The sequence below is a fragment of the Nuphar pumila genome, chromosome 15 (assembly GCF_984573655.1).
Source record: "Nuphar pumila chromosome 15, dmNupPumi1.hap1.1, whole genome shotgun sequence".
NCBI classification, from domain to species: domain Eukaryota; kingdom Viridiplantae; phylum Streptophyta; class Magnoliopsida; order Nymphaeales; family Nymphaeaceae; genus Nuphar; species Nuphar pumila.
Window position 1 is genome coordinate 87,997,661 of NC_143263.1, and position 22,422 is coordinate 88,020,082.

The following is a 22,422-nucleotide window of genomic DNA, read 5'->3' on the forward strand; positions in this document are numbered from 1 at the left end:
TGTGTCTATGCTTTCTTTCGGCCAAGCCGTTTTGTTGGGGAGTCCTAGGGCACGATCTTTGATGACAAATTCCATTTACTTCTAAATAGTTTTGAAATTCATTTGATAAATATTCTCCACCCGAATCGGATCTAAGAGTAGAGATATTACTTGAAAATTGATTTTTAACTATCATATGAAATTTTTTGAAAAACTCAAAGACTTTGGATTTCAAATTGAGAAAGTAGATCCATACATACCTAGTGTAGTCATCGATGAAAGTGACGTAATAGGAGTACCCTCCTTTAGACATGACGGGGGAAGGACCCCAAACATCCGAATGGACTAACTCAAAAGGTCTTTTGGACACAAAAGTTCGGTTTGGAAAAGGAGTAGATTTCATTTTGCCAAAAATACAATTCTTGCAAACAAAATGTTTCTCATTACAAAATTTCTTTCCAAATGGAAAGGAGTACATTTTTGAGAAACTTGGATGTCCAAGTCTTTGATGCCAAATATCAATATTTTTATCTTGGACATGGTTACAAAAAGAGTTAGTGGGGAGTTTCAAGTTGCTCATGTAATAGAGATCTCCCCTCCTATGGCTTTGCCCAATCAGCTTCCCGGACCGGAGATCCTGTATAGAGCAATCCTTAGTTGAGAATGAGATTTTACATCCATGATCACATATTTGAGCAACAAAGATGAGATTTAAATTAAGTTGAGGTACAACTCTCACGTTTGGCACAAAGAAATCTTTTGAAAAGTTTAAGGTTCCAAAACTTTTTACTTGTAAAGATGTACCATCGGCAGTTGAAACATAGGAGTTTTTATAATTATTACATAAATCGGAAAGCTCATTTTCAAGGGGGGTCATATGAAAGGAAGCTCCAGAGTCAAGGATCCAAGACGACATACCTGGAGGAGAGGAGGAAGCTACGGCGGCACCCGAAGTTGATGGAATCTTGAGTAGAGTTTGTAGTGCTTCCGATAGTTGAGCAAGAGAAAAAAAGTCCTTTCCTTTGATTGCTTCCTCTTTCTTTTGAGTAGTTTCTTCAACGGAAGCAACCTTATTTTTTGGTGCTTCATTGAACTTAGGGCAATTAGGTCTTATATGACCCGGTTCTTGACAATGATGGCAAATGGCTTTTCTATAGTTGCCATTATAGTTATTTTGTCTTCCAAAATGTGGAGGTTTGTAAGTTTTCATATGGTTGCCGGGTTTTGATACGGCCAATACATCATCTCCTCTTTTAATCATGCCAAGACAGGTTTCTTCTTGGCATATTTCGGCTATGGCATCTTCCAAGGGAAGAGGCTTTGATCTATGTAGGAGGGAGGATCTAACTTGTTCATATTCGGGCCTAAGCCCATGTAAAAATTGGAAAAAGTGTTCTTTTTCCATTTGTTATCTCCTTAACTCCACATCTATACTAGAAACCCATTTTGGTTCTAGTAAAGATAGTTCATCCCATAGAGGGCCAAGAGTGCTAAAGTAGTCCCTAACACTCATTTCTCCTTGCTTGATAGTCCGGATTTTTTCTTGAAGAAAGAATTGACGAGCAAGGTCTTTTTGGGTAAACATCATGAAGAACCATGCTTCATTTGCCATCCAAAATTTGGCAATGTTGGCGCAAATCTTGAGCTCCACATTGTTCATGAACCAAGCAAGAATCTTGGCATGCTTACTTTCCCAATCTTCTATTTTAGATTGGTGATCTTCAATGGCTTTCATGCAGGCATCTCCTTCAAGAGCTTTTTCTTGATCACCTTCCATCTTAGTTAGTTGGAGTTGTGGTTCCGGAATGGTGCCCATAACGTATCCCCAAAGCTTTTTCCCTTTGAGGTTGTTTTCCATGGCGGCGGCCCACATCATGTAGTTGGAGCCATTGAGCTTGAAGGAGAGATCAATCTTTTGTTCTCCTTCCATAATAATCACTCACAAGAGGATAAAAGAAGAGAGATACAACACGAAAAAAATATAGCTACACAACTAGCTATATTAAGAAGAAGAGCATACAGAAGGCTCTGATACCATGTAATGAAATATGCGGAAAAGCAAAGATTGCACTAAGCACTTACAACATTCACTAATGAGCAAACAAAAGGGGCTAATACCCAAACCCACAAGAGACAACACAACATAAAAATATAAATGTCTCTTATTGAAAGAGAGAGAGCTCTCTAGAGTGAAGAATACAAGAGGGGTTCACCCCTATTTATACACAAGAGAGGGAGAGGGAGAATGGCCAAGAGGCCTTAAAAGGAGAGCCACCTAGGGGCTCCCCATGTAGTCGTTGGGAGCTCCCAACGGTCACAAATGTGACCGTTGGGAGCCCCATCGACTACATGGTGGGGCCCCTTTTGTGTGAGCAAAAAACATAAAAATAAAATAATATGTTTTACAAAAAATAAAAGGGAAAATAAAAGAGGAAAAACAAGTACCCCTATCGGGTACTTGTGAAATGACTAAAATACCCCTATCGGGTATTACATATATATATATATATAAATATATATATATATATATATGAATTACATGTATTTTAACAATCTAGATCTAATATAGGGTTATGTTTATATTTTAACAATTTTACATTATTGCCCTTTTAATGTATATAGATGTTGTAATTTAGTAAGGGCAAATCTGTAACATCAATTATTATAACTATTTTCGAAGGAGAATTGACTCATGATTTCCCTGGTTGAGGAAACATGAGATTGCAGCCTCATTTTTGTCTTCTCTATTGATGCAACACATCTGAATCATTCTGACACATGCGAGGAGCTAGAGGGCGATCCACTATTGAAGACCTGCTACAGGAAGACATACCATCACATACCCAAGTCCAAAATAACCCATTTGGGACAAAACGGGGTATAAAGGTATTTTGTCTTTTCACTTTTTTCATTTTTTGAGATTTTTTGTCATAAATATCTCAAAAATTTATTTAAATAATTTAGTTTTAAATGTGAGAATTTTTTGAACTACAAAAAAAAATTTTATATTTTTTTTAGTAAGAGCTGGATTCTACGGATTCAGATAGTTCTAGTGCCCATTAGGATCCATTTTGGGTACTAAAAGGTATAGGGATTACTTGAGTAGTTTTAAAATTTTTTCAGCAAAGGATCTGGACTTTGATCAATTTAATTTTTTAATATAGAGAATCCAATCCACCCCACGAGTGGATCCTCATCATTGGACCAAATGGAGGTAGCCGCTTGGAGTGTCAAATCCAAGAGAGGCCACCTCACTAGTTTTTCAATGACCAAAAGGGAGGTGGCCTCTTAAATGAGCCACTCTCAACAGCCTTAGAAGCCTCCCATTGGCCAAAAGGGGAGGAGAGTGAGACAAAAATAATTGACTTGTCTCTCATTGGCTTTCAAGAAAGTTGGCCTCTCATGAGACCCAATGAGAGCAAGGGAGGGTCTCCTTCCTTTAAAAGCCTTTCTAAAAAACTTGAATGGAGCTTTTTCTTTACATTTTTGAAAAATTTTCTGTGAAGTGAAGATGAGAACATCTTGAGTGTGAGTACTTGAGTGAGTTTGTGAGTGTGAAGCTTGTGACTGAGCATGAAGGACGTCCCGTTCTCTTCATTACGTCCTCATTGTTGGTGTCAAAGCTAGTGACTGGCGAGCGTTGGAGCTGCTGCGTACCAGTTCGAGTTGCTGTCGTTGTTCCCAGCTGAGCAGTGGTGGTTGCGTAGCTTGTTGTCTTGATTTTGAAATCCCTTTGAGTCATCATGAGTGAGGAGATCCTTCGCCGTCGAATTCCCTTAGCCTCGCTGTGCGGCCTTGTTGGCTTGCTCGTGAGAAGACGTCTGGATCGACCTAGCCAAGTGGTGGTCTGTGTGCTGTAGCGCTTTGGGAACGATTTTGTGGGAGCTAAGAAAACCGATTCACTCTCCTTGTTTCTCTTTCCTGTTCTTATTGAACTGTTCCTGAAATTTCTGGATTTGTATGTGAAAGGTTCAATTAATTGCTTTCATATTTCTGTTTATGAAAATTGAATCAGTAAATTAATTTCTGAACATTTTGGAAACTGTTGTAGTGAAACTGAACGTGATTAAATCTCTGTAATCCCCCACTCAGACATTGCAACAGAATATTTCTCTTCTCTTTATATCGTTGCACTGGTTTGTGATTTGAAGCTGTTTCATTAACACCTACTTGAAATTGGTTTTGATTGCTGCTGCATTAACGCCTATTTGAAATTTATTTTGATTGCTGCTGCATTAACACCAATTTGCAACCTATTTGAGTTATCGTTAGTCTGCAACCGAGTTGTTGAATTGGCTGATCTATTAAACATTTCTGTCAACTCAGCACTCTGTTATTATCTGCTGACTGTTTCATTTTTGTATTTTAAATCTTGCCAAAAATATCATTTTGTATTTTTGATCTCTCTCTCTCTCTCTCTCTCTCTTGGTATCTGAGGATAGCAGGCAATATGGGAAGACAATATTGACCCTGATAACATGACATATGAGGTATGTTACAAATGCTTTATTGGATTCCCTGGTTAGAGTTTGATGTATTACTCTTGTTGTTATATTGATATGGATGCTATGACTACTGAAAAATAGATCTATATTGTGGATTTGTGAGTAAAAGAACAATTAATCTATTGGAGTTGGATAAATTATTTATAAACGTTATACTTGGATGTTACTGCATCCAACAATCTCCTTGAGGTGCACTCTTACCCAGTCTTGAAATTTCACAGAAAGATCAGATCGATTCAGCTTCAGTTTGTCTGATGATTTCCAGTTGTGGTAGATTTATGCTGATATGGGAAACACAATGTTTAAGCTCAGGATGCACATGCCCTTATTTTCAAGCTCATCACATGATCAAATTGTCCATGAGAAGTTGTGAAGTGCTTATACCAGTTCTGGTTACATTGCTTATACACGGATGCAGATTTCTGTGTTCACACCATATGTTAGCCCTGTCTATTTGAGGTTATCATGTGATTACTGGACGGTTAGAGGCAAACTCTTAATTAAAAGGATCTTTGTTCAAATACCTAGGCTGTTTAGCAACAAATAAATAAAGGTTGAAAAGTAGTTTTGGCACCAGCCTGTAGCACATTGTGGTGAAACAACTTTTCAAATTGCTTAATAAGGAATCATTTGATTTCTCTCCTATTGATGATAGGATTCACATTTCTTCAGCCTGTGGTTATTATTTTGGTGAAGACGATGAACTCTGTGTTTTATGTCTTCAAGGGGTAGAACTGCGCATGATATCTGTATTCTGTGGCCAAATCCCTTTGAATTTATGTTGTATGATTTTCATTAAATTTATTGTGAGTAACAAAATCATGTTTAGGAAGTTTGTGATGCATATTTTTTCTAACTTTAATAAGAAAGTTTTCTTCTTCAAAAGTGATGGAACAGGTAGGCATGGCTCACTTGACCTTAATTTCTTTGCTGAAATGGAATCAAGCAATTGTGCCTGCCTAAATACACCCAACAAATTGCTTTCTTTGAAACTAGGGTAGCTATGTTATTCACGACAAGTGATACTGGTGCCCTTAGCTATGTCTACAGTCCTAGTTATTTTATGCTGTAGATTAAGTAATTAATTTCACTCGATGCAAAAGGTGCATCACTGTATTTTTTTTTCTGTAAAATTTATAAAAAGAGCATATGCCAAACTAATAAGTTCTTGTGTTTTTAGTCCATCCAAGAACCAAAAAGTTTATGCTTTCTATGCTTTGGAAGGTTTGATGAGAACTTCTATGTGAACCATATACACAGTCCAAAGATAAAAAACAATGTGACTGGCATTCATTCATGTTTATGGTATATGTTAAATAACAGCCTTTTCATAGTTGTCCATTCTTCTCTAAGCAATACCATTTGAACAAGCAACTTGTAATTTATCAAAGAACAGAATGCAGATAGAAAAAGGTGATGAGTCAACAAGGTAGGATTCAGCACCTTCCAGCTGCGAGTAGTGTAATGATGGCAGTGGATTACTGATGGTTAGTGGTGATAGATCCCCATTAAGAATGTATTGACACATTGACCCTTCAACTGATTTATCATCTTGACGGGAAGTGCAATGGTTGGTTCATATCGGGCATGCAGTGGTATATATAAGCATCAAATCTTTCTGACCAAGGGTATATATAATTAAAAAGTTCTACTAGTTGAATACTTAGAAAAGCAAAAGAAAGTCTACTTACAGTTGGATATTTGGAACGACAATAGTGGTTTTAAACTTTTAAAGCCATGAAAGAGAGATATCCTATTTATCAATGTCAATGGACTATTTTTTCAAGTTTGAACAATAAAGTTTGTAGGAATCAAATGGGTTTTATACTAAATCCAGAAGATATAATGTGTTCCGATTTCAAGGGTTTCAACCCAGGGATGGGGTTTGCTACAGGAAACTTTTAATCTAATAGAAAAAAGGAGTGCACTTAATATGATTTGTCTTCAACGAAGAAATGCTCAAAAGTGTTTAGTTTCTCTGGCGTTTTCTCTGAAGGATTTTTCTTGGATCTGTCATGTACGAACTAGTGAGGGTGATCTCAAAACTTTTGTTTTGAATTTGATAAAGCCATTGGTGGTTGAAATCGATTTTCATGGCTATAGTTCAGTGGTTTCTTCATGACAAGATTAAAAAATCAACAGTCTACAATTTAAAAAAATATTTAATGCTTAAAAAATCATTTTTTTCTCAAAAAAACATGATCCAAGTATGATCTCCTAGTAAATCAATCTTGCAGAACACATCCGTAGGGTTAGATTTTTGAAAAACAACCTGAAAACCCCTATCCAAGCTCGGTAGGCACAAAAAGCGTCAGGCACCTACCCTTCTCTCTCTCTCTTTATATATATATATATATATCAATGGGGGCTCCGGTTGTTTGGTAGGAGCAACGTCACCTTGTGTTGGGACATTGCTAGTTCAAAACCCAATGATACTTTCTATAACTGGTGGGGATCTGCTTAACCCCATCTTGACTGTCAAAATATACATAGTGTATGTTCCAGCCCATTTATCTCCCAAACCATCACATACTTCTTTAAGAAACATATTTGTGCAAGTGTTTTGCTTAATCCAAATCCTATAGATGTGTTTATCATTGCTTATTTAATAAAAACCATGCTTTTGATCAAATCAATTTAACAAAAATTCATGCTTTTTAGTTAATCATGTTTGAGGTGCAATATATACCGTTGGTTTTTCATTGAGCTAAAAACACATCTAAACATCAAAAATGCTCAATCTAATACATGTTTTTCTACTAAATAAAGCATAAAGATCACATCTATGGGTTTAGAATTTTTAGATTAAACAAAAAACACATGCAAGTATATTTTCTAAAGGGGTCTTGGATGGTCTGGGACATGAATAGTCTAGAAGATACATCTCTCTCTCTCTCTATATATATATATATGTGGTGTATTAGATATGATAAAACCATGCTAAACACATATGTACAGTTAGATTTACCATTTGAAGTCTAGATCTATACAAACAAGAGTGTGTACCACCATATGGAATCATGGTACAGAACTACCGTATATTTTCCCATATATATATATATGTATATATATATATATATATATATATATATATATATATATATATAGAGAGAGAGAGAGAGAGAGAGAGAGCTTCTATTCTGGTAGTGAACCATCTAACCTTTGGATCATATTTAAAATGTATTGTTTATTCTTTTCATGTGTATAAGTTAACTCCAACATGATGTTTTATACCATTTTTAAACTGCCCCTATCTTCATGAACTATGAGTCGCTAATTCTTCATCTCCAAACTCGGATCTTGTGGTGTAATAGACATGCTAAAACCTCATAACATAGTAAATAAACATGTTAAACACATCTATATGGTTAGATCTAACATTGGGTGGCTAGATCCATGCAAACAAGAGTGTGTACCATCTTATGGTATAATGGTTCAGAACCACCATATATATATATATAATTAAAATATATGGTGATTTTGTACCATGATACCATATGGTGGCCCACACTCTTCTTTGTATGAATCTAACCACCAAATTATAGGTCTAACCATACAAATGTGTTTAGCATGGTTTATTTACTATGTTATAAGGTTTTATCATGTCTAATACATCATAAGATCTCATTTTTGAGACAATGAAAATCAATGGCTCACAATTCATGAAAATAAGGGTGGCATAAAAATGGCATAAAACATCATATTTCAGTTAATTTTAACACAAAAATATTAAGTAGAACATGATAAACATGATCCAAACGTTAGATTTTGCATTTGGAGCTTAGATCTATGTAAATTAAGTGTGCACCACCATAAGTTATGGTGGTATGGTACCACCATAGAAGCACCCATATATATATACATATATATAAGGTGCTAAACAGACATGGTGCTAAATGAAACATGCTATTGGATTTTGTGTGTTTTTTTTTTTTAAATTCTGACATAATAGTTGTGATCTATATGCTTGTTTTGATAGGAATCGGTTCTTGGAGCATTTGATTCCAATGCATGGATAGGTTTTTATAAGGTTTCAAAAATTAACAGCCTACAATTTTCATAAATTTTCAAGGCTCCAAATACCATTTTTTCATCTAAAATGCATGATCCAAGGGTCGATTTCTAGTAATCAATCATGCTGAACACATCTGTACGGTCGGAATTTCTAAAAAATACCAAAAATTCAATAAAACAATTCATTTATCACGAATCCATTACCCTATCTTATATATATGGGTTTATATTTAACACAATTGATTATAGGTAAAATCTAGTTGCAATCTCATGACACAAGTTGTTTTGACTCAATATAACCTCATAGATGTGTTCAAAATACTCGATTTAGTGGCAAAAAACTATTGGATCGTGTATTTTCAATAAAAAAACATGTTTTTGTTTAGTAAAAAAAAACTGGTGCATTTACAAGTGTCCATATTTGCATCACCAAGAAAACTTGTACACATGTCAGATTCTAGAGATTCAAAAGCCGGTTACCACTAAAAACGACAAGTAGATCACATCCATAGGGTCATTTGGACTGGAAAAATAAAATTAAAAATATGAAATTTCCTAAGTCATTTGCACACACAAACACACACACACACACACACACACACACACACACACACACACACACACATATATATATATATATATATATATATGCCCACAAAGGCTCTGCTCATTTGGTAGGGGCGACTTGTGACTGTCACCAAATTGATGGGACATCACAAGTTTGAACCCATGGGTAGTGTCCCTTGCTGCAATGTCGAAGCTAGGTGTACTCTCCGGTGGCCAAGGGGAACTTCAAGGGCATTACCAACCGGAGGCCAGCCAATGTGCCGTTGGTGATGGGTGGTTTCCCTTGGATTATATATATAAACCAGAGTTGCTAGTCGGGGAAGCGAGAGCGAGAAGCGAGGCACTTCCAAAATTTTAGGAAGTGGGAAGCGCAAGACGACTTAGAAGCGAACTAGGAATAGTCTCAGAAGCGACCTAAGAAGCGAACTGGAAGCGACATAGGAAATGAGGGAGGAGCGAAAAAAGAGAAAAAAGTAAGAAAAATAAAAAAAACATAAAAAAATAAGAAGCACACTTCCCTTCACGCTTTCCTTAAATTGGGAAGTACACTTCTCTTAAATTGGGAAGCATGCTTAGGGATGGCAGTGGATCGGGGGAAAGCGGGGCCCCACCCTGTTTGGACCGGGGATGAAGGGTATGAAACGGGGATGGAGGCGGGGACAAAGGTTAAAATCCATCCTCGTTTGGGGATGGACGTACCCTTTTCCCCGCACCGTCCCCGCCTTGATCCTCGCCTCATCCCTGCCTAATCCCCGCCTCATCCCTGCCCCGCCCCGCCTCGCCTCATCCCCGTTTGAACCGGGGATGGAGGACATGAAACGGGGATGAAGGCGGGGGTGGAGGTTAAAATCCATCCTTGCCGTGGATGGAGGCGGGGATGGAGGTTCTAATCTTGAGGCGGGGCAGGGGTGGAGACCTTGTCCCCTGCCCCGCCCCGCCCCACTGCCATCCCTAAGCACGCTTCCCATTTTTTTTTGGCACTTCCCCGCACATTTCGAAAGTGCCACATTTCGTGCTTTCGAAACGTGCTTCCCCATATTATATGGCACTTTTGGTAACTCAGATATAAACACTACACGAGATGAACCTAGGTTTGGTGAATGGAAGTTAGCCTTAGGTGTAATAGGACTCCCAGTTATTGTGCACAATCGTATATTGAGGTGCTCCTCGTCGATTGTTGGAACGACGCGAGCTAGTCAAGTAGAGCCTTCTAAATGTCGACTCCACACTCCACATGCCTCTTTTTAGAAAGATGAAGGGACATAGGTTACTAGTTCTCCATCCCATTAGGGGCAGAAAACAAATCAGCATATCGATCTGATACAACCCTTTCTATTTTATCCATCATTGATTCAACCATTCCTATGGGCATTTCTGGATCTAAGATACTTCTTTCATACAAAACCCTAAACAAAAGAGAGATCTCAAAGCCACCAAAAAGGAAAAAAGATGAAGTAAGCTTTATGCTCCTTTGCTTTCTGGGCTGGCAGCTATTAGGTGGTGGCCGGGTGAACAACCGATACAGTGAGGGAGCAAAGCAACCAAGCAGTAAAGATTAAACTTGTAAGCGAGCAAGACCTACAATGAGAGTCTCAACATGAAATTCCTTTTTGCCCAGAAGTGTGTGAAGTCAAAGGAGAGGAGGACCAATTTGACCTCCCTCCGGCACCTCCTGAATCAGAAGATGGTGTGCAGGCCACTGTAGATGATCTGCTTGAAATCAACTTGAGAGACGTGCATCATCCCCGACCAGTCTTCATCAATGCCCTATTGACGACCAAGGAACAAATAGCCTAAAAGGCAACTTCTCTTGGAATTCAAGGACTGCTTAACCTAGAGCTACAAGGAAATGCATGGTGGTCATATGCACGAACAGTTGTAGTATATATGGGTAATACATTCGTGCTAAATGAAACATGCTAAATGGGTTTTTCAAGGTTTTTTTGTTTTATTTTTAAACTTTGATCGTATAGATGGTGTTGGAATCAGATGATTCCCACAAAATCAAGTATGTAGATCACATCTGTATGGTCACCTACCCCTTACTCTATATATATAGAGTAAGGGATGGGTGCCTGATGCTTTTTTGTGCCTACCGTGTGCCTACCGAGCTTTGGAAAGATTGTTTCTATTTTTTCTAAAATCTGACCATACAAATGTGATCTACATGCTTGATTTTGTGGGAATCCACTTTTGGATCATCTGATCCCAACACCAAGTTAGGTTTTTATACGATTAAAAAATCAACGGTTTACAATTTCAAAAAGTAATCAATGTTTAAAAAATCATTTTGTTCTCAAAAAAACATTATCCAAGTGTGATTTTCTAGTAAATCAATCATGCAGAACACATCCGTAGGGTCTGATTTTTGAAAAACAACCTGAAAACCCCTATCAAAGCTTGGTAGGCACAAAATATCCTTTTTCCTATATATATACATGTGTGTGTAGTTGTAGGTACCTTTTTGCATAATCTAAATCTATAGATGTGTATTTGTTATAGTTTATCCAGTCGAGAACACATATATTAGATTTGGTATTTTTCATGCCCATATGTGCTTTTCATAGAGGTGAAAAATCAATGGCTCATATTATGCTAAAACCTAATGATAAAAGGTTCAAGTTTTTTTTTAATCGATTCAATGTAAAATGTCTTTTAGTAAATAATCTATGACAAACGCATTACATGTTAGATTCAAATACACGTGCAACTGTGCCCTTTTTAGGGGCCTAATGAATGAGTTCTAAGTTTCTACCTAGCCACACTCCTCTCCGTCTCTCTGTTTCTCTCTCTCTCTCTCTCTCTCTATATATATATATATATATATATAGTAATGATAGGGTGCTCCCGGAGCACCTACTTCCTTTTATTAGCCGTTGGATCTCAAAAGATCCAACAACTGTGATGCATGCTGAAATAGAGCTGGGAATCACTTTAAATATGCATGCAGCTATCAGATTCATTCACAGGAAATAAGGAGAGAGAGAGAGTGAAAGAGAGAGAGAGAAATTCACAATGGCTGGGGCGACACTGCAATACACGACCTCCAAAACCCTAAACATTATAAAGTAAAAACATATACATATTACAAGAATGCCATTAATGAGATCCTATTTAACATGTGTTTCATATAATATGCGTATGGATCTGGATCCAGATCCATCCGCATATGTAAACTGTATTCTAACACCCTCGCTCAAGTTGTACGTGATTTTGGAGCATGTACAACTTGCTCTTCAATAGCCAAAATTGACGTCCTGTTAATCCCTTGGTAAACAGGTCTGCCACTTGATCTTCTGTTCGAACATGACGTAGTTCTATCTCCTTCATCTTGACTTTCTGCCGTATGAAATGCTGATCAATCTCAATGTGCTTCGTTCTGCTATGCTGGATAGGATTACATGCAATGTTTATTGCGCTTTGATTGTCACATAAAAGAAATGATCGAATAATTGTCTCCCCAAGATCACTCAATAAGTGTTTAATCCATGTGGCTTCTGCCGTGCCTGCAGCCATCAATCTGTATTCAGCCTCTGTACTCGATCGTGCCACTGCCTTTTGTTTTCTGCTGCTCCAGGACACTAAATTGTGCCCAATATAAACACAATATCCAGAGACAGATCGTCTCTCATCTGGATCCCCTGCCCAATCTGCGTCTGTATAAGTGATAAGTGCATGTCCTCTATGCAGATTATCGTTCTTGCAATAAACAAGTCTGTCTCCTATAGTTCCTTTTAAATAGCGTAGAATGCGCTTCACAGCTTCTATATGACCCTCCGTTGGAGCATGCATAAACTGGGATACCTGATTGACAGCATAAACTATATCAGGTCTGGTAAAGGTCAAGTACTGTAACATCCCCACGAGACTTCTATACGTTGTAGGGTTGACACAAAGATGCCCATCTTCAGAGCTCAGCCTTTGATGTAATACACTAGGAGTGCTGACTGGTTTGCAATTCGTCATCCCGGCTCTTTCCAGAAGGTCAAGAGTGTATTTTTGTTGCATGAGTGTCAATGTGTCTTGTTGTCTGTCAACTTCCACACCAAGGAAGTACCGCAACTCCCCTAAATCTTTCATCTTGAAAGTTTTCATTAAAAACTGTTTCACGTCTTGCACATGACTATTTGAGCTCCCAGTGATCACAATGTCATCAACATATATAAGAAGAAGTATAACAATGTCTGCCTTTTGGTAAATAAAGAGTGAGTGATCCAGAGAGCATCTTCTAAAACCATAACTCTGAATCTGCATAGAGAAACTTTCAAACCAGGAACGAGACGCCTGTTTCAACCCATACAGAGATTTCCTTAGTTTGCACACCCAGGCAATAGGATCCTTCTCGGCATAACCAGGTGGTTGCTCCATATACACTTCTTCCTTTAAAGTTCCATGCAAAAATGCATTTTTAACATCCATCTGGCTAAGGCTCCAACCTTGATCGACTGCTAGGGATATGATGATACGAATAGTACCCATTTTGACTACGGGACTAAAAGTTTCGTCGTAGTCTTCACCATATTGTTGTGTGAATCCTCGAGCAACAAGTCGCGCCTTATATCTGTCAATACTTCCTTCAGGCTTATATTTTATTTTATAAACCCATTTTGAGCCAACTACATTCTTTCCTTCTGGCCGAGGGACTATTTCCCAAGTCTGGCATTCATGAAGAGCTTCCATTTCTTCATTCATAGCTTCAGTCCAATGACGGGATTGAAGAGCTTGATTAAAACAAGTGGGTTCATCCTGTTTTGTGAGCTGAGACATAAACAACTGGAAATCAAGGGAGAAGGTCTCATAACTCACCCATCGTTGAATAGGATGCTTAATGCGTGACGGCCTTTGAGCTGAATCATCGACAATGCTTTCCTCCACATTCCTCGGCTCTGTATTTTTGTCCCGTCTAGTGTATATCTGTCCAGAGAAACGTTCTACTGGGGGTGGCTCAACTGGAGATAATTCACCATGCATTTGTGAGTCATTCAACTCCCTACTCAAGCCGAAGGAAGGACAATTTGTTCGACATGTTTCTCCTGTATTAGCAAAAAGATCTGCGCTCATCCATGAATCATATACTTCTAATTCTCGAGGTGGCAACACTGCAGAGTCATTGACCTGAAAATTTTGTTCATCAAAAACAAAATTTCTGGAGGTCCTAATACGTTTTGTAGTAGGGTCATAGCATCGATAACCTTTGTATTCATCTGCATACCCAACAAATCTGCACTTGACAGCCTTGTCCTGAAACTTATTTCGTAGAGATGAATCAATATGTACATAACATACACAACCAAAAACACGCAGTTCATTGTAAGAGGGATGTTGACCAAATAAAGTATAATAGGGAGATTTCCGATCCAAGAGTACCATAGGAAGACGATTTATGATATGAACAGATGTGTGAAAAACTTCTGTCCAGAGACTAACGGGCACATTGCTATCATGTAACATGCTCATCGCGCTCTCGACAATATGCCTGTGTTTCCACTCCGCAACCCCATTTTGTTGAGGAGTATGAGGGCAAGAAACCTGTCGGCTTATTCCTTTATCTCGAAGAAAGGCAATAAACTCGTTCGACGAATACTCTCCTCCACCATCACATTGTAAATGCACAATATCATAAGCAAACTTTGTTTTGACCATCGAATGAAATTCTCGAAATATTTGAAAATCTTCATGCTTGTGTTTTAAGAAATATATCCAAGTATAACGGGAATATGAATCAATAAAGACAACATAGTAACGACTGCCAGAAAGAGAAGGAATAGGTGCGGGTCCCCAAACATCGGAACAAATAATCTCAAATGACTTTGAAGCTCTTTTATTTATAATATGAAAAGGAAGAACATGGCTTTTGCAGAGTTCGCATGAAGAACATTTATTATCATTATAAAAAAATGAACTTAAACTAGACTCTGGAAGGAGACCATCAGATACAAGATTTTCAACGAAACCTCGACTACAATGTCCCAAACGACTATGCCAAATATCTGGCTTATTACAATGAGATGAATTAAAAACTTCCAATGAAGGAAAAAACAAAGACTCTGAAGGCGAAGACACTGAAGAATGCTTGGACGACTTCAACTGGAGGACTGAGACTGAGGGCGAAGACACTGGAGGAATCTCCTTGAAGACGTACATGTTTCCTTGTCGCTCCCCCTTAGCGAACGTCTCCTTCGTTCGTAGATCCTTAACATAAACAGAAGAGGGAGTAAATTCGACGGAAGAATTCATATTGTCAACAAGTTTAGCTACAGAAACAATGTTCTTTTTAATATTAGGAGCAAGGACATTTGACAAATGAAGTGAGGACTTTGACATAGGGATATGTGCATTGCCAGTATGACTAATGGAGTGATAAGTTCCATCTCCCGTAACTATACTACCTTTTTCAAAATAAGGCAATAAGTGAGATAACTTACCCGTATTACCCTTAACATGTGTGGTGGCACTTGAATCAACATACCATTCGCCTTGTTCATTTTGCTTGATCGTCATCTGTGACAATGCTGATAACGAAAGTTGTTGCACATCTGTGAATGACACTTTTGTGTCCACAACAGTAGTTGATTTATTCTCAATTTTGTTTAGTTTTCCTCTATTCTGTGGATTGAACCAACAATCAGCTTTCACATGTCCTTTTTTGTTACATAAGAAACAAGTGGGCACTCTCCTATGATTCCCTGTATTAAAAGCCCCTGAAATATTAGGTGTAGGTAAGATACCACGTCCTCCCTGCCCGAAACGTCCGCGGTCTCTGCCTCCTTGATACCCTCCATTCCCTCGTCCAAAACCTACAAAAGTGTCCATGGCCAAAACTGAATGAGGACGAGCTGACTCATTTCCTTCTGCCCTTTGCTTCATAATCATCTCAAGCTGGAGAAGTTTCGCTTGGAGGTCGTCAAAAGTGGGCAAGTGAGGAAGGCAGGATAAAGCTGTGGTAAACATGTCAAAATCAGGACCCAATCCATTGAGAAGTTGTTGAACTTTATCTTTATCTGCAATAGCACTTCCAACAACAGTCAATTGATCAGTAATACTCTTCAAGCGGCCTATGTATTCCATGACGGTCATGGAACCTTTCTTCAAACTTTGAAATTCATTTTTTAAGTACATAACTCGGGCTTCTGATATCTGAGAGTATGTCTGAGACAACTTACTCCACATATCTGCCGCAGTGCAATCATCTGAAAGAGTAACCAACACTTCTTGAGAGAGTGTTGACGTAATATAAGCAACCAAAGACTAATCCCGCTTCCTCCAAGCTGTATACTCTGGATTCTTAATAGAAATGGTAATTGTGTCACCCTTCTCATCCTTGGTTTCCTGCAAAATAAGCCGTGGTGGCATAGGAACTAAACCACCCAAATGTTCATCGAGATCCTGACTCCGTATAAAAGGAAGGATTTGCCTCTTTCAGGTCAAAAAATTAGAATGAGTAAGTTTTTCAGTAACGAGCTAACTCAAGAAATTGGCAGAGGGACCAGATGACGAAGAGAAATCCATAGCAGTGAAACGATGAATAAGCAAACAAGATGAATAGAGGAAAAATACCTGTACTACCAAAAGTGTTGCACAAAGAACACTAAAAGAGCAATAAAGGAAAGGAGAAATGGAACCAACACAGGTCTGAAAAACAGTCGTTGATGTTGAGGAAAAGATGGAATCAACATAGACGATGGAATGAAGAAGATAAACAAATGCCAATGAACGAGAATAATAAAAATGGGTAACAGAAAAGAAAAAGCCAGATGAGCACGCTGAAAGGAAAAAGGGGGAAAAAAAGGGACCACCTTTCAGAAGATGAGATTTCAGATTCAGAAGAAAAGATGGTCAAGATAAAGAGAAGATGATCACGCTGGGTGTTGTTCACGCTGAAGAATCACGATCTGGGGTTGCTGTTCACGCTGAAGAATCACGATTTGGGTTGTTGTTCACGCTGGGTTTGCTGTTCACGCTGAAAAATCACGATCTGGGGTTGCTGTTCACGCTGAAGAATCACGATTTGGGTTGCTGTTCACGCTGATGTTGCTGTTCACGCTGAAGAATCACGATCTAGGGTTGCTGTTCACGCTGAAGAATCACAAATCTGTTGTTCACGCTGGAACTGTTACTGTCCACGCTGGGGTTGTTGTTCACGCTGAAGAATCACGATCTGTCAAGTTTCAGAACTTCTTCACGCACAGGATTAACCTAAGCTCTGATACCATATCAGATTCATTCACAGGAAATAAGGAGAGAGAGAGAGTGAAAGAGAGAGAGAGAAATTCACAATGGCTGGGGCGGCACTGCAATACACGACCTCCAAAACCCTAAACATTATAAAGTAAAAACATACACATATTACAAGAATGCCATTAATGAGATCCTATTTAACATGTGTTTCATATAATATGCGTATGGAACTGGATCCAGATCCATACGCATATGCAAACTTTATTCTAACAGCAGCTACCTTAAATGGTACCTGCATGCATTGGAAATTCCCAGCAGTTACCTTAAATGGCCCTCTCTCTCAAAAGGATAAATGTGTGGATCTCTCTCTCTCGTCCTTTCCCATGCAGCTACCTTAAATGATACTCTCTCTCTCTCTCACACACAAATAGATGCATACATTGGATCTTAGACATGGATGATGGCATGTGATCCCATGCATCCATGTCTAACGAACTCTATTGGTTTTCTAAAAAAAACTCTTAGTTTCCAATCTCTCTCTCATCCTCTTCACTACAGATTTTGATGGGTACGTTGGGTGTCACCTTAAATTGAAAAGCTGAAAGCACGTTCAAATTCAACCAAGACTGCATTGGAATCGCATTTTTCACCTTTTTCTAAAGATAGGATATACACATAATGGTATTCTAATGAAATATAAGAGAGAAAATGAAAAAATATCATTATCAGTTGTTGCTTAGCATCTCTTGGGCTAGGGTCTATGTTATCAAAATTAAAAAAAATTGTTTGTGAACAAAAAAACATCATTTGTTGACTTGGTGATCAAATTATCACGATCACATTGAGAGAATTATGTATTGTTATTTTAGCAAGGAATGACCTTTCTGGCCATAAAATAATTAACTACTCGATATAGTGAAAGCACTTTACGCATTTCTTGAAATAGAAAAATCTTGTTGTTTTTTGGTAATTAAGAAGTCAAGTATCCATTCATCTACATGAAGGCTTATACCTTGTTAAAAAATTATCCTTGCATAACTTATCAACTCCAGTGAGGTTGTCCATGTTTACTCACAAGGCATGTGCACACATGTTTGGTAAGGTGTGAGGCACGTCACAATGGTCTAGAATAACCATTTGGATCCTTGTTTAGGGTATGTTGTATTGTTGCAGAGGATGGAGATGACTGAAATAGTTAGTCCCATGAGCCTTCACTAGGGTATCACAGTACCTTGATTGCTCCCTAATAAAAATGCCCTCAGAATGATGACTTAACCTTTTGTCTAAACAAAATCCTTTTTGTTTCCAACTTTCCATAACATTCCTAATGTGATATATCTGATTTTTCTATAACAAGAAAAAAGGCAAATTTTATATGTGAAAAGTACTCGTAATCTTATCGTAAATGAGAATTCCTGTCTCTCTCATGAACTGCAATGAGAACCTAAAATGTGGAAGGGTGCACAACCAAACATATTAGCATCGAATTGGTGTCAGAGCGACCTGATCCAATCACTGGATCTGCTTTCGAGTAGAACCCTTTGGCCATGTTAGTGCGACATAACAGTCCAGCTAGACCTCATTTACCCCTTAGCGTAATCTTTAAAAAAATCGTATCACATTATATGTATGGTCATGGTGCCATGATGTATTGCTTTTGAATTTTTTTTCATTTGCCATTATATGTAAGGTCTTCCTTTTATCACAGAATATGGTGGCAAGCTGGAAGAAATAAGATTACAAAAAAATACATGCAAAATATATCTAAAATATGTTGGACATGGATGCATGTGCTCACATGCCATCATCCATGTCCAAGATCCACGCATGCATCTATGTGTTGGGGGATTAAGGCCCCCCTCCTTTCCAGTAGACAAGCCCTACTGCTGCCTATACAACCAGCAATTATTCAACCACCCATACTAGTAGGGTTCGAATTTGCAACGTCCCATCACATGGTGGCTTGCACAAACTGCTCCTACCAAACAGACAGAGCCCCATCAGTGGAGGCCTACCCATGCATGGTGACTATGTTATTGATCCATACATGAGGCAACATTTGTGGTTTACGAGAGAAGGGGTCATGTTCAGGTAGTAACAAACTAATAACAGTTTATACAGTTTACTTTTTATTATGTATGTGTACAGCTCTGATTTGAAGCTTGAAATTAAATATTTTGTTGTGTAAGTAGGGTACCTCTCAATTTAATATTCAAAAAGTTGTGGCTTGACTGATGCATATGCATGAATTAGATGATATATGATGTTAGACAGTACAAATCATCTTTTTTTTTTTTCAGCTAAGGATCCTTGAACCAAGTTTTGTTTGAAATGCCAATTTTCATCGTGCATTACTACTCTTTGTGAGTGAAGAGGTAGGTAATTAACATGAGAATCTTGTGCCCTTGTCAGTCAGTCCCTCTTCCAATGTTATCCATTTACATATAGACATACATACATGCGTATGATCATACATGTATATGGGCTAGTCCTTGTCTAGAATCTGGAGTATAGACTCTGGCCTAAAAATCTATCTTCCAGTAAGTTTCTAGTGTCAAAAAAGCTTACATACATGGACAATAATCACACGTGCATTCTACCAAGTTTCAGTTCAAGTCATCTGGAATATAATATCTCCTATTGTTTTTATTGTGTTGCCTTTTTCTACTGGGTAAATTTCTTTGCAAGCTGTATGGATGCTTATCATTGATTACAACATGATGAAAGCTCAAGGCTTTTTCTTGTTTTTGTTGTAGTCCATGATTTCTAATGCAGAGGAAAAAGTAAAGCAACTCAGGCAGTCTGTTGAACTTGTGAACAATGAACAAATTCTGATATGGTAGAAAAAAAAAGTAATGCCTACATCACCAAATTCAATAAGAAAAAGAAAAGAATAAAAGAAATAATGAAAGACAAAATAAAAAATTGGAGAACCTAATGAATGGAAAATGGTTTAGGCATATACTACAAGATCAAAAGTAGCAAAAACATGGAAATGGTAATCTAACACAAGAACATTGCTCACCCTGATTGATTCGGATGGGGAAAGTCCTCAAGAGAGAGAGAGAGAGATTGGAAACTAAGAGTTTTTTTTAGAAAACCAATAGAGTTCGTTGGACATGGATGCATGTGCTCACATGCCATCATCCATGTCCAAGATCCACGTATGCATCTATTTGAGAGAGAGAGAGAGAGAGAGATCCATGCATTTATCCTTTTGTGAGAGAGAGACATTTAAGGTAATAATTGAGAATTTCCAAAGCATGCAGGTACCATTTAAGGTAGCTGCATGCATATTTAAAGTGATTCCCATCTCTATTTCTGCATGCATCATAGCCATTGGATCTCAAAAGATCCAACAGCTAATAAAAGGGAGTAAGTACTCTGTGTATATATATATATATATATATATATATATGGTAAGATTTGGTCATGGCAACCTGACCATCCGAGTGAGCTAGAAACCATAGATGCAGGTTGTGTTGATCCAATTGGACATCATAGATGTGTACAAAATGGTCCAAATGCCAGGGATCGGCTCTTGAATCATATATTTTTACTGAACATATGATTTTATGAGCTGAGAAGATATTGCACCTTGTGGGCCGTAGATTTTGAAGCCTCATAGAATCCTGTATACATATAATCCTATGTCACCTGGGTATGGGCACGGGTGCGGGTACGACATGGCAATTCAAAAAAATGTAGGTATGGGGACACAACTGTATATATATATATATATATATATATATATATATATATATATATATATATATATATATATATATATATATATATATATATATATATATGTTATATCTAAAATATATATTATATACTGAAAATATAATTTATAATCTGAAAATATAATTATAAATGATAAGTTAAGCACAAACTTGTATGTACGGAGGGTAAAATGGCATGTCTTGGTGTCGACACAGGGATAAGCGTGTCGACACGGGTACGGAGGGCAAAATGGAGTGTCCGGGTACCATAGATGTAATCATATGATCCAAGATTTGATTCTCACTAAGCAAACCGTGCAGATCACATCAGTAAGGTTAGTTTCATGTAAAACAACAAAATGAAAAAAAATGAAAAAAGAGTCATTCAAACATCATGGCAACCTAACCAAATCTTACCTTTATATATGTTTTTTTGTGTGTGTGTGTCTAGAAAGGGGTGGGTTTGCACAGATTTATCCATGTGCACAGTGTGCATGCCCATTTTACACCAATTTTTCAACTTTTTAAGAATCTGAATGTACAGATGTGTTCTACAGAGCTGACTTAGTGGAAATAAGCTTTTAGATTGTCCGATTCTGACATGTATGCAAGGTTTTTGAAGGTTTGAAAAATCAATGGCCCACAATTTTTTAAAATTTCAAACTTTAAAAGATTATGTTTTTCATTGAAAAAACACGATCCAGGGGCCGGTTCCTTGCGAATGGACCATGTTCAACACATCCGTGAGGTCAGATCACTTGAAAACTATGGCTTTCAGTGGTGCATTCATTTTTTCTACACATAGACCGTGCACACCCACCCCTTTCCGTGTATACATAAAAGATATTAAATCTTTGACAGAAACTGTTAAGTTTCTTCAATAATGCTGTTTTCCTAAATTGTTATTTTTCTGCATCATCTCTTTTACTGTTTATGGCCATAAGGTACTTAGTCTACTGCTTGGAAATGGTTTTGAAATTCTATTTTGATAGTTAAGCTGACTTTAATTCTTTTATCATTTCTTTTATAATGATTTTTTATTACAGTCTGGTTCTTGAACTCATAAGCATTTCTTGACTGAACAATGCAGGAGTTATTAGATCTAGGTGAGGCAGTTGGCACCCAATGTAGAGGTCTGTCACAGGAGATGATTTATTCACTTCCAATTTCAAAATACAAATGCGGCTTCTTTTCAAGAAAAAAAACACGAGAAAGGTATTGTGTTTTCTTCAATCTATTTTAACACCACGGTTTGAGAATGGTTGTATGGGTGCTCTTTGACATGCTGTCATACTTTTGTATGAAGAATGGCATCGGTTGACTCTTTCTACAATTTAAGCCATATACCTTTTTTGCATCTTTATTCCTAGGGAATAATCTTCTACTATTATTGACAAGTATGAGCTATGTAACTGCGACACAGCTAAGCACTAGCCGTACCCGTGTCGACACAC

The 22,422-nt window shown here is 37.7% G+C and overlaps 1 protein-coding gene across 4 annotated transcripts in view; it reads left to right on the forward strand.

Annotated features, from left to right (window-relative positions):
• The window catches only part of LOC149815914 (E3 ubiquitin-protein ligase BIG BROTHER-like), an 82,330-nt gene that overhangs the window by 54,534 nt on the left and 5,374 nt on the right, over nt 1–22,422 (forward strand). For 3 of the 4 annotated variants that reach the window (XM_089989095.1, XM_089989096.1, XM_089989094.1), the window contains 2 exons: nt 4,422–4,469; nt 22,059–22,183. In XM_089989095.1, coding sequence (XP_089845221.1) covers nt 4,422–4,469; nt 22,059–22,183 — 173 coding nt within the window. The remainder of the gene's footprint in view (nt 1–4,421; nt 4,470–22,058; nt 22,184–22,422) is intronic. The other variant, XM_089989097.1, reaches the window with a different exon arrangement.